At 38.5% G+C, this 13,949-nt stretch overlaps 1 protein-coding gene across 1 annotated transcript in view; it reads left to right on the forward strand.

Moving 5' to 3' along the window:
* The window catches only part of IFT57 (intraflagellar transport 57), a 73,742-nt gene that overhangs the window by 12,681 nt on the left and 47,112 nt on the right, over window positions 1-13,949 (forward strand). The window contains exons 4-5 of the mRNA XM_020896305.2: window positions 3,808-3,898; window positions 9,861-9,929. Coding sequence (XP_020751964.2) covers window positions 3,808-3,898; window positions 9,861-9,929 — 160 coding nt within the window. The remainder of the gene's footprint in view (window positions 1-3,807; window positions 3,899-9,860; window positions 9,930-13,949) is intronic.

Genomic DNA, 13,949 nt, shown 5'->3' on the forward strand with positions numbered 1-13,949 from the left:
GCACAAAAGAATTGATGCTTTTGAACTATGGTGTTGGAAAAGACTGTTAAGAGTCCCTTGGACTGTAAGGATGTCCAACCAGTCAATCCTAAAGGAAATCAGTCCTGAATGTACATTGGGAGGACTGATGCTGAAGCTGAAGCTTCAATACTTTGGCCACCAGATGCGAAGAACTTACTCATTAGAAAGACCCTGATGCTGGGAAAGATTGAAGGTGAGAGAAGAAGGGGCCAACAGGATGAGATGGTTGGATGGCGTCACCGCCTTGGTGGACATGAGTTTGAGCAGCTCCAGGAGTTGGTGATGCACACGGAAGCTTGGCCTGCTACAGTCCATGGGGTCGCAAAGAGTCTGACACAACTGAGTGAACTGAACCAAACTCTGCATATAAATTAAATAATCAGAAGCAGATATTTTTCTGGAACTCCTTTGCTTTCTCCATTCTCCATTATCCAGCAAATGTTGGCAATTTGATCTCTCATTCCTCTGCCTCTTTGAAACCTAGCATATTCGTGTGTAAGTTTCTGATTCACATATTGCTAAAGCCTAGGTTGAAATATTTTGATCACTCTCTTTCTAGCATGTGAAATGAGTGCAGTTGTATGGTGGTTTGATCATGTACATGTGAAACGAGCGTAGTTGTACCGAAGTTGTACGGCACTGCCCTTCTTAGGGATTGCCATGAAAACTGACCTTCTCCAGTCCTGAGCCCATTGCTGAGTTTTCCAAATTTGTTGATGTGTGGAGTGCAGCACTGTAACAGCATCATGTTTTAGGATTTTAAGTAGCTAACAGGAATTCTATCACCTCCACCAGCTTTATTAATAATAATGCTTTCTAAGAGTCACTTGACTTCACACTCAGGATTTGTGGCTCTAGGTGAGTGACCACACCATCCACGGTTACCTGGATCATTAAAACCTTTTTTGTATAGTTCTATGTATTTCTACCATCTCTTCTTAGTATCTTCTGCTTGTGTTAGGTCCTTAACTTTTCTGTCTTTTATTGCTCCATCCTTGTATGATTTGTTTTCTTAATATCTCCGGTTTTCTTGAAGAGATCTCTAGTCTTATCCATTCTATTGTTTTCCCCTCTTTCTTTTCATTGTTCACTTAAGAAGGACTTCCTATTTCTCGCTGATATTCTCTGGAACTCTGCATTCAAAGATATACTCTGTTGGGTATATCTTTCCCTTTCTTCCTTGCTTTCACTTCTCTTCTTTCCTCAGCTATTTGTAAAGCCTCCTCAACCACTTTGCTTTTTTTCTTTCTTTTTCTCTGGGGTGGTTTTGGTCACTGCTTCCTGCACAGTGTCACAAATTTCCATCCGTAGTTCTTCAGGCGCTCTGTATATCAGATCTAATCCCTCGAATCCATTTATCACCTCTGCTGCACAGACATAAGGGATTTGATTTAGGTCATACCTGGATGGCCTAGTGGTTTTCCCCACTTTCTTCTATTTAAGTCTGACTTTTGCAGTAAGGAGCTCACGATCTGAGCCACAGTCAGCTCCAGGTCTTGTTTTTGCTGACTGTATAGAGCTCCTCCATTTTTGGTTGCAAAGAACAGCCCGAGTCATCTGTTACATTGTTGAAAAAGGGTGTTTGCTATGACCAGCATACTCTCTTGACAAAACTCTGTTAGCCTTTGTTCTGCTTCATTTTGAACTCCCAAGGCCATACTTGCCTGTTATTCTGGGTATGTCCTGACTTCCTGATTTTGCATTCCAATCCCCTATGATGAATAAGACATCTTTTTTTGGTGTTCCAGAAGGTGTTGTAGGTCTTCATAGAGCAGGTCAACTTCAGCTTCTCAGCATCAATGGTTGGGGCATAGACTTGGATTACTGTGATGTTGAATGACTTGCCTTGAAAACAAATCTATAACATTTGTTGTTTTTGAGTTTGTACTGAAGTGTTGCATTTTGAATTCTTGTTGACTAGAAGGGCTACTCCATTTCTTCTAAGGAATTATTGCGCACAGTGGTAGATACAGTGATCCTCTGTATTAAAGTCACCTATGCCTGTCCATTCCTGATTCCTGAGATGTAGATGTTCAATCTTGCCGTCTCCTATTTGACCTCACAAGATGGTAAGTTGACCAAGCCCAATTTACCATGATTCATGAGACAAACATTCCAGGTTCCTATCAGTGTTATTGTTTACAGCATCAGACTTTACTTTTACCACCAGACATATCCACAGCTATGCATCGTTTTTGCTTTGACCCAGCCACTTCCCTCTTTTTGGCACTAATAGTAATTGCCCTCTTTTCTTCTCCAGTAGCGTAAAGGATGCCTTCTCACCTGGGGCGTTCATCTCCCATGTCCTACCTTTTTGCCTTTTCACACTGTTCATGGGGTCTCAAGGCAAGAATACTGGAGTGGTTTGTCGTTTCCTCCTCCAGTGTACCATGTCTTCTCAGAACTCTCCATTGTGACCTGTCCATCTTGGGTGGCCCTGCACGGCATGATTCATAGCTTCTTTGAGTTAGGCAAGCCCCTTTGTCACAGCAAGACTGTGATCCGTGAAGGGATGTTAGATACATGGTGTGAAAAGTAGGATTCACGCAAGAAAACGTTGCAAAGTCTGTGTAATAATAATTATAACAGTCCTGAATAGCTAATATTTAGGTAATAAGCTAAGAAAAAGATCTTAACAGGTTTAGGCAAAGTATTAATTTTCTTAATATACACAAAAGCAGAGGGCATTGATAGGCATTTCTCTGAAAACCACATAATCAGTTAAAACATGAAAAGGCATTCAACCACTCTCATGTGAAAGAAATGCAATTAAAACAAGAGTGGGATTTTTTTCCCTTAGATGATTGTCAAAAATTGAAGTTTGTTTACCGTATTGGCAAATGTATGGAAGAGTCGTCACTGCTGTCGGGAGTTTAAATTAGGGTGACATTTTAGAAGTTGTTTTCAGTAAAATTGAACAAAACAATAAAATGTACACAGTTGTTGGCCCAGCCTTTATACCTGATGTATAAGGATGATCTTTGTAGTGTGGTCTAGTAAGGAAACTAGAAATAATCTCAATGTTCATACATAGGTTGCTAGTCATCTTGCCATGGTACTGCTGCTCGATTGAATAGAGCGCAGGTATGTCAGGAGAGAGAGCTCGCATGAGGGCAGAAGAGAGGGGGACGAGGAGGGCAGAGAGAGAGAGATGCACAGTTGACCTTTGACCCGTGCAGGGGCTAAGGATGTGGAAAACCCACGTGTAACTCAGCATACTTGAGCTTGTCCTCAGGCGCTCAGCTGTGTCTTTGCAAACCCGTGGACTGTAGCTCACCAGTCTCCTCTGTTCTTTGGATTTTCCAGGCAAGAATCCTGGAGTGGGCAGGGCTTCCTTATAAGCTGTTCCTCCGTATCCACAGTTCCACATCTGTAGATTCAACTTACCAGGAATCATGTAATAGTATTTACTATAGATAGAAAAAAATTATGTCAAATAGACCCACACGTTCAAACCTATGTTGTTCAAGGGTCAACTGTATATGTACTTACATATGATATGTTAGTAAGTGAAGAAAGTAGGTTGGCTAATAGTATACATGGTACTGTCCCATTCATATATTAATACTTAAATCTTCAAGTTTAGAACTGCACATTTTTGCTTCTTTACATAGAGAGTTTCAGGAAGGATACCTGAAACATTTAACATTAGGGGAGAGGGGCAGGTGAAAGAGAACCAGAACTGGCGGAGAGCTGGGGGGATCCTTAATCCTCACGAGGTACCTTCTGCCATGCTGAGATATTCTGTTTTTCACTCTCATCTCATGTCAGGCTTTATTATTTCAGACCAGCATACCCAGTGGAAGAATTAGAAGAAGAAACTGTTGCAGAAGATGATGCAGAATTAACATTAAATAAAGTGGATGAAGAATTTATGGTATGTGTATAGCTGAACTTTTTTGTCCATTTTTACCTTTGTATCCATTTCCATTCTCTTAATTCCCCTAGACTTCCATTTTCTGGAATATAGTTTATTTCATTGTTTCTAGATTAAAAAAAAAAAAGCTGTTGAATGCAGTGCCAAATATCAGTTATTTAAACCTTTGGTTAAATTAATTCTCATGTTCGCTAATGATTGTGGTGTGAGTTTAGCAGAGGTTCTTCAAATATAGACAGAAAATAGTCAACCACTAGTTATATAGGTAGACAGTTTGTTAACCATTCATGATCTTAAATAGACCATAAATAATAGAGAATTTAGAAGACAGCCATAGACTTTTGAATTAATATAGTCTGCCTCTTAAGAACACCATTCATTTCTCAGGAACTCCTTTATGCTTCTGAAATTAAGATGATTACCACCCTACCCTTCAGGAACATTAAAAAATACTTATAAATATCAACATTATTTAATTTGTTTGGCAACCTCTGGGCGTATCCTCATTCTTAAAATTCTATCTATAGTGTGAAATTAAATGATCATGTCTTTATAACAGACTGGACTAGGAGAATAGTAGAGAAAAAGAATTCTTCCTCAGAACCAGAGATGAGTTGATGCTGGTATTTTAGAAAGTATATATATGATTTAAAATGAAAATGGTGGAGAAGGAAAATGTTACAGTATATTTTACTGTCATAGACCAATTACATTTTTCAGGTGATTTTTTTTTTTAATCAATAGATAAGATGTACATTTTGTATCTTAAAAGTAATTTATTATGCTACTGTAGGCTGCAAAGATATTAATCACTGCATTATTTTATAGTGAATGCTGAAAATAACCATTAAATAAATTAGACATATCCATATAGTAGAATGTCACATAGCCATTAAAAGAAATGTTTACAAAGAAATGTTAGTGACATGGAGATGATAACAATTATATGCACAAACTCAACTATGTAAAATACACAGAAAAACAGTTACCACCAATATATTAACATTAGTTACATGTGGGTAGAAGGATCATGGATGATTATTTTCTCTTCTATGCTTTCTATCTTTAAAGTTTTTAATGTATTTTATCAGTAGTATAAATATTTTAAACCATATGTGTTAAAAAGATGACTGCTATTGTAAACTCTGCTGCGATGAACATTGGGGTGCACGTGTCTCTTTTAATTCTGGTTTCCTCGGTGTGTATGCCCAGCAGTGGGATGGCATAATAGGTCTATGATAGCAGTTCTATTTCCAGTTTTTTAAGGAATCTCCACACTGTTCTCCATAGCGGCTGTACTAGTTTGCATCCCCACCAACAGTGTAAGAGGGTTCCCTTTTCTCCACACCCTCTCCAGCATTTATTGCTTGTAGACTTTTGGATAGCAGCCATCCTGACTGGCGTGAGATGGTACCTCATTGTGGTTTTGATTTACATTTCTGTGATAATGAGTGATGTTGAGCATCTTTTCATGTGTTTGTTAGCCATCTGTATGTCTTCTTTGGAGAAATGTCTCTTTAGTTCTTTGGCCCATTGTTTGATTGGGTTGCTTATTTTTCTGGAATTGAGCTGCATGAGCTGCTTGTATATTTTTGAGATTAATTCTTTTTCAGTTGCTTCATTTGCTGTTTTTTTCTCCCATTCTGAAGGCTGTCTTTTCACCTTGCTTATAGTTTCCTTTGTTGTACTAAAGCTTTTAAGTTTAATTAGGTCCCATTTGTGTATTTTTGTTTTATTTCCAATACTCTGGGGGGTGGGTCATAGAGGATCTTGCTGTGATTCGTGTCAGGGAGTGTTTTGCCTATGTTCTCCTCTAGGAGTTTTATAATTTCTGGTCTTAGATTTAGATCTTTAATCCATTTTTAGTTTATTTTTGTGTATGGTGTTAGAAAGTGTTCTAGTTTCATTCTTTCACAGGTGGTTGACAGGTTTTCCCAGCACCACTTGTTAAAGGGATTGACTTTTCTCTATTGTATATTTTTGCCTCCTTTGCCAAAGATAAGGTGTCCATAGGTGTGTGGCTCTATCTCTGAGCTTTCTATTCTGTTGCATTTGTCTATATTTCTGTCTCTGTGCCGGTACCATACTGTCTTGATGACGACAGCTTTGTAGTAGCTATCAGCTTTGTAGCCGAAGTCAGGCAGGTTGAGCCCTCCAGTTCCATTCTTCTTTCTCAAGATTGCTTTGGCTATTTGAGGTTTTTTTGTATTTCCATACAAATAGGACATGGAAGCATCATAGATGTCCATTGGCAGACAAATGGATAAGAAATTTATGGTACATAAACACAATGGAATATTACTCATCTTTTAGAAAGAATGCATTTGAATCAGTTCTAATGAGGTGGATGAAACTGGAGCCTATGATACAGAGTGAAGTAAGTCAGAAAGAAAAACACCAATAGAGTTTCTTAATGCATATATATGGAATTTAGAAAGATGGTAAGAATGACCCTATATGCGAGACAGCAAAAGAGACACAGATATAAAGAACAGACTTTTTGACTCTATGGGAGAAGACGAGGGTGGGATGATTTGAGAGTATAGCATTGAAACATATATATTACCATGTGTGAAACAGAGGACCAATCCAAGTTCGATGCATGAAACAGGGCACTCAAAGCTGGTGCATTGGGACAACCCAGAGGGATGGGGTGGGGAGGGAGGTGGTGGGTGGGATTCGGGTTGGGGGACACATGTACACCCATGGCTGACTCATGTCAATGTATGGCAAAAACCACCAAGTATTGTATAGTAATTAGCCTCCAATTAAAATAAATAAATTGATTTTTAAAAGATGACTACTATCTATAGAAAGAAAAAGACCATTGTAAAACCACTGAGTTTAAAAGATATCTTTCTTAATGTGATAAATTTTTAAAGTTAAGGTAAAAATGTAGTCACTCATGTGTTTATTGAGCACCTGTTATGTAGCAAGCTCTGGGCAAGACCCTGGTGGAGCTGCATGTACAGAAACTCAGGAAGGAGGGAGCTTACCACGATCAAGGAGCTGAGGGCAAACCGCTGCGGCCAGCTCTCCTGAGCGAGGAGGAGAGTGGCTTAAGATCGTGTGCGCTAGTTGCGCAGTCTCGTGTGGCTCTCTGCGGCCCCCTGGACCGTAGCCCGCCAGGCTCCTCTGCCCGTGGACTTCTCCAGGCAAGAATACTGGAGTGGGTTGCCATTCCCTTCTCCAGGGTTAACTGGAAAGAAAGACCAGGTCCAGATCATTTTGGTCATTTTAGGGAGTTTAGACTTTATTCTTTGTGTAATAAATCTTTCCATTCAGGCTCAAAAAATTTTAAGTCCTCATATAGTCCCTGTTGTTCATCTCACTTACTTTACTCAGATATTTCCTCATCTTGTTTCTTAGTTACTGTTTATTATTAGTAAATAGTTTATCTACAGATACCTGGTCCTAATGCATCAATATTTAGCTTCAAAGACCTATAACTCAGAACAGCTAGTCAGGGGAAAAAAGGACAAAAACCAACTAATCAGAAGGAAAACTCCATGAGGGCATAAACCAATTTTGCACATTTTTTGTCTCCAGTTTATTATGCAATGCCTGGTGCATAGTAGCTGTTCATTAAACATTTGACAAAAAATCATCGGTCAGCACATTGCTTGTAACTTTTAGAAAATAGAGGTTTGTTTGTTTGTTTTCTGAGAACCATTTAAAGTTCAAAGCAGCACTGCTGTTTGTATAAATTAGAGAAGGGAACTAGAAAGCATCCTCTTCACACATTTCTTGCCAACTGTGAAGTAAAGACCTTCTGCTGTCATAAGACCAAGCTGAGGCCTTCCTCAAAGGGTTGTGTCTGAGGCTCTTCATTCCCTTACGTCATGTCTCTTGAACTTTTTTCCTTTTCCTTCTTCCTTGTTGTTATTATATTATTCTAAGGAGGCCTCTTACCTCTCCCATTCCTCTTAGTAAGGAGAGCTGGGTCAGTGCCAAAAGCCTGTGGATGGTGGGATATTACTTCATTTTGTTGCCAGAGTCTGTGGGATAGCTCACACATGGCAAAGACCGTTTCTGACGAAGTAAAGCTCTTCTGTGATCAACAAGAAACTCAAAAGCTTCCATCTTAGACTGGTCAAATCAAGTTAGGACACATTGATAACTGGAAAGTGAAAGAGAGGGATGAGAGAAGGAGGGAGGGAGGATTGGGATCACGACTTGGAATATTCTCGAAGAATATTCTCACAGAATGTCCTCACAGTATATAATCATATCCTTAGTAATTGGCAGTAAGAGAATTTAAGACACATATTAGGCAAAGAAACGACAGGAAATTGTTGAGTACCTTTTAAATTACTGAGATTAAAATCCTCTTAATTTAAAACTATTTTTTGAGTCTGTTTGTATTCAAATTCATTTTGAATGCTTTCTTAATAACTTTTAATAACTTAAATTCTTTTCCTAGCACCTACTCTTAAAGCTTTTTGCCTAATAGTGTTCAATCGACCATGGTTCAACAAGTAACTTATTGATCACCTATGTAAACAGTACCGATTAGGTTATTATAAAAGCATTACAAACTCGTCTCTTCTCCCATCGGCACTGAGTCATTGGCATCACTCTCATTTGCTCTGGTTAAGTACACTGTCATCAGTGCAAACACAGGATAGACTGAGCTGTTTCTCAAAGATGTGCATCTCCATATATGCTTAGGATTTAAGATGTAAGCACATCACTTTTGTCTACACGTCTAGGCCCCACTGCCTCCATCCCGAAAAACGTGAACATTATTTGATTGTACATTATCTGTGTTTATATTGTTTCATATTTTACTACAATCTTCCCAATTTCTCAAAGATGAACATAGTTCTAATGTCTCAGCTTAGTGGCCCCACTCCTAGGCGTTTCTTTGTAGATCTGGGATGGTTAGACTACATTGTCACAAGCTCCCAGGTGATAACTAATGCTGCTGCTCTAAGAACCACATTTTGAGAACCACTGTCTTACATACTTCTCAGTGCTTAAAGATAAGGGTTATCTTTGCAGTCTACGACTGCAGCTTTTGTGCAGCTCTACATGTGAAAGTGTCCACCAAAGAACTCTCACTTATTTTTTTCGTTTTTCTTTACAAGACTTTAGAACCAAGCTCCATTGGCCTCATTATCATGTCTTTAAGCTTTGGATATTCTTGTTAAAATTGCTTCACCCACTCTGTCACTTGTCACCACAAAGACATTTTAACATTTTGTCCTGCCTGCTTATACAGCCTGCTCAAACTCTGTACTTACTGTGTATTGGGGAGGAGATTGCTTGTCAAAGGATCACTTCTGACCCTGTCCCCCACATCAGTTGGGCTCAGAATCAGGACCAGCTTGGAATCTACCTGAATTATCCTTTTATTAGATAGTTAATATCTAAGGTACAAAGTTAATATCTAAGATACAAGGTTAATATCTTACATCCTTCTATAGAATTAATATTTAATATCTTTAAACCTAAGCATATTGGAGATGAGATGTCAAAAATATACGTTACTGTGATTGGTCCCTGGAGTAGATGAGAGTATTCCATATTTATCAACCTCTCATTTTTGTCCATTTTAGTCATCTTACTCAAAATTTCCATTAACTGTTGCTTATTCTGTCCTTATGTTTATTTATCCCTAGTTTCACAGCTCTTTTTTTCTTAAGTGATTGTAAAAAAAAAAACAGGTCCTATTTTTAAATGGCATCATCAAAACCTCAAAAACAGATAACATAATGCCGTACTTTCTGCACACTACTAGGCTTTTAAATGTCCTTTCTTGGTTAGTCTTCCTATCGAGCTTAGCATAAGTGTTTGGAATTGACATGTACACATTGCTATATTTAAAATATATAACCAACAAGGACCTACTGTAAAAAAAAATCTGGAAATTTTTTTTTAATTACAACTTTTATCTGGAAATTTTTTTTTTAATTACAACTTTTATAATTATTAACTTTTAAACTCTTATTTTCCTAAGGAAGAGGAGACAGACAATGAAGAAAACTTTATTGATCTCAACGTTTTGAAGGCCCAGACCTATCGCTTGGTAAGTTACATGAGGTACATGCAGGACCAACAAGCAGTCAGTCCATGTATTCTGCTGGCAATGGAAGCAAGTAGAAATCATTGTTGGCCGTTGTTCTGTGTATTATTTGAAAAGTAGCTCTTGAAATTATTTCCCTATACATTAAATGTTTTAGCAAATATAAAACTCAGAGGGGCAAGTGGAACAGCCTCTGGTCTATATCATGAAATATCAACTCAGCATCAATTTCAAGTTATTTTCCATTATAATGGCCTGTCATGGTCTTCATTATAGGAAAATAGTTAAATTTTAGGTAATTCTTTGAAATAAAATGGATTATATTAAGACTGGTATATGACTAGATGGTCAGTTGCTTCAGGTCAGTTTTTGGTTTATTTTAATTAGGAAATAAGCCCAGTCTATAAAAGAGAACCCACTCGATGAAATAATTTCCAAGTACACTTGGGATTTTTGTATTTTCCGGTATGTATGTTATATTTCAATAAAGTGATACTTATTGCATGCGACAAAAGTACATATGAAACAAAATCTTATTTGTCCTTTATTTAATGTTTCTCGTCTTAGTTCTGCAAACCAGTTTGGATCAGTTTCGGGTACACGTCATGAGGACTTCCTTGGCTCCCTCACCCCAAGGCGGTCTCTTCACTTACCATTCACTGCCACAGTATCGTTAGCATTTGTGACTGTTATTAACAATATGTGTGTGTTTTCTGCCCAGCTTGAGGTGTATGTAATATAATGTGGCTAACTTGCCTGACTGTGTGAGTTGTCTTTGAGAGTTTTCAGTGCTTACTAGGTATATGACTTTGAGTAGGTTTCCAGTCTTCTTGTGCCATATCTTCATCATCCATTAAATCAGAATAAAACTATTACCTTTAACAAAGATTTTTTAAAGATTTAAAGAGTTACTGCACATAAAGCATTTATATGATGTCTGTCTGGCACATAGAAAGTACTTACAAGTTATTGGCAAAAACCAAAACCACACCTCCCCCCCACATTCCTTCTCTTAAATCTGACTTGTATAAGCTCCTTGGTAACAGGAATAACTATCATTTTTTATATTCTCCATAGTGTAACACAGAAGGTACTGACTAAATGCTTCTTAAATGAACAAATAATTATTTTGTTGCTCAATTGAAAATTATTTCAAAATAATATGTTAACATTTAAATACAGCCAAGCTTCAGTTATAACAATATACTTGCCGATCACTATAGTTTTCAAAGTACTTTAAAACACATCCTTTCCTGACCTTTTAAGGTATTTGAGAAGATGTTACCTCCGTTTTACAAATACAAAAAATGAAATTTCTAACCTTGAGACAGTTTAATCTTTTAAAAAGCAAATAAATTGCAGTGCCTTAATTTTAGCTCAGTTTCTTCAAACTCCCAAGTCTATTGCTTTTTCTCATTTACCTTATAACAACGAGTTCAATGGTGTAGATTCCCCACTTAAGCAAGCATGCTTCTGTGCTTGGTGTTCTTGTGATGAAGATGTGATGACAGAGTCCCAAAGTGTGAAGAAAAAAACAAAACTAGAGTTGCATACACAGTTATTCTTATAAAGAAGTTGTTGTTTGTACTATTCATTCTTATATTGATGGTGTAAATAGAAGCCTGTGCAGGCCACCTGTGATTCCCTCTAGACTACATAGTTTGAGTATTCGGAAGGAGCAAAGTAATTTAACTTGCCTCTAGCATGATTCTTAAGTCCTTATTGGTCCTACTTTCAATTTTTCACCTCCATTAAACTCTGTAAGGACGGTTTTTTGCTCTGCCAGTGACTTTATAAATGATCTAAGTGTTAGATCCTTTGGTCAATAGTTATTCATATACAAGCTAGACTTTTTTGAGCTAAGACTCTATGGTTGCGTTTTCACAAGAGGAAAGAGTCTGAACACCAGGTGTTTGTGGATGGTCAGCCATGAAGTACTAATGAGGCAGAAAACCCTTTTGTATTTAAAAGCTCGGGCAAGTTTGCGATGTTGCCCACTAAAGCCGTCTGCCGGGGACAGCTGTATCTGACTGCAGCTTGCAGCGGCCCAGTCTGCTCTTTGCCTGAGACAGAGCTGCTGTGCAGTTAGTGACACAGGTTTAAGACTTTATGTTTCATGAAGCAGGTGTGCTCACAATGCAGAAGAAATGTTACGTCACTCAAGTTGACGTGATGAATTCGTCGCTAGAGCAAGAGTGGTGGATTCTATCTAGGAAATTGATTTCCTCAGTGTATACGTGACCGTGCCAGCCCAGCAGCGTGTGGCTTACAGCAGACCCCTCTACCTGTGGTTTTGAAACGTTAGATGCTTCTCCGGTCATTCTCTGTCTCCTCCCCAGCTTTATGGTTCTTCACAGGCTCTGGCATTATACTCGTCTGACTTGTTTATTGTCTGTCTCAACCAGTAGAACGCAAACTCCTCCAGAGCAAAAACTTTTTAAACTGCTTTTTCACCTACCTGTGCCTGTTGTGTAGAACGTGCTCAATAATGAATAGTATTAAAAGAAAACACGTGTGAATGGATGCTATTTTATATTTATAATTTTATGAGAAAGTATAGTTTAATCTTCATAGAGAAGAGAATCTCTCAGCAATAATTGGGTTGTCTTCTGTGTACCAGGTAGGATCATGCAGGGAGAAATCTGCTTACATTCCTTTCTTTCATTTAATAAAGCATAGTCTAGACCCTGAGAAGTTTGCTCTTAAGGATGGTGTAACTCAAGAAGCTGGGTCTCCATGAGCATTTTCCTGAGACTTGTGGTAGGAACAAGAGAGAAGGCAAATGAAACAGATATATGTTGTAGATTGTGTTCTCTGGAAGTTGACACTGAAGACAGTTTGGGATGCAGATGTTCGTGGTGAAAAGACAGGGGGGGCAGAGAGGGGATAGAGCTGTGAGTCAGGCCTGATAAAGCCTTGGCCAGCCTGCTGAGAAGCTGTGGAGAAGTGCGGCCTGCTGGACTTGGTCCCTGGAGGCAGGCTGCCCTGGGAAGGAGGCAGCCCCAGGAGCAGTAGCTCCGCACATGGGACAGAGCCCCAGGGAGCTGGCAGCAGGAAGGCCACTTGCTGCCCAGCCGAGCGCAAGTCCTTCCTTGAAAGCAATCCAAGAGCCGGCGTCCTGACCCCCACTAAGTAGCTGAAGCCTATAACTGCTCATTTGAAGAAGCTGTAAAGAGATGCTGTGTGCCCATTGACTAAACTTTGCAATGTCTGCCTAATCAGAGCGTGATGCGGCAGCAGCATTTCTTGAACACTGAAACCAGGGTTCTAAGAAAATGGTGCTTCCTATCAATCATGAATGCTCGTGGTGATGGCATTGGCTTGTGTGGAAGCAGGTGTTTTTCAGAATAGTTATCTACTTCAAGGTTTAAAAAATATACTCTGAAGCCATTTTTGCTGTGATTTCCTCCTCCAGTCTCTTAACGCATTATGGTTTTACCAATAACACAGGTTTACCTCACCTTCTCATACTTCACTGTATTGTGCTTTGCAGATACTGCATTTTGCAGATACTGATTTTTTTTTTCCCACAAATCAAAGATTTGTGGCAACTCTGCATCGAGCAAGTCTGCTGGTGTTATTTTTCCAACAGTATTTTCTCACTTAGTCTCTGTGTCATATTTTGATAATTCTAGAAATGTTTCAAACTTTCCCATAATTATTATATTTGTTATGGCAATTTGTGATCAGTGATCTTTTGTTTTTTATCCACAGTTTTGATGTTACCACTATGACTTGCTAAAGGCTCAGATGACAGCATTTTTAGTGATAAAATCTTTTTTAATTAAAGCATGTACATTATTTTTTAGGCATAATGCTGTTGGACACTTAACAGACCACAGTGTATTGTAAACATACCTCTTAGGTGCACTGGGAAACCAAAACAGTTGTGTGATTCACTTTATTGTGGTATTCACTTTATTGAAGTGGTCTGGAGCCAAACCTGCAACATCGCTGAGGTTTATGTCCATACTGTGCAAGAAAACAACTCCTGCAACTAGTGAGGGATTGCTTTTATATTTT

The sequence above is a fragment of the Odocoileus virginianus genome, chromosome 25, assembly GCF_023699985.2.
Source record: "Odocoileus virginianus isolate 20LAN1187 ecotype Illinois chromosome 25, Ovbor_1.2, whole genome shotgun sequence".
Classification (NCBI taxonomy): Eukaryota; Metazoa; Chordata; class Mammalia; order Artiodactyla; family Cervidae; genus Odocoileus; species Odocoileus virginianus.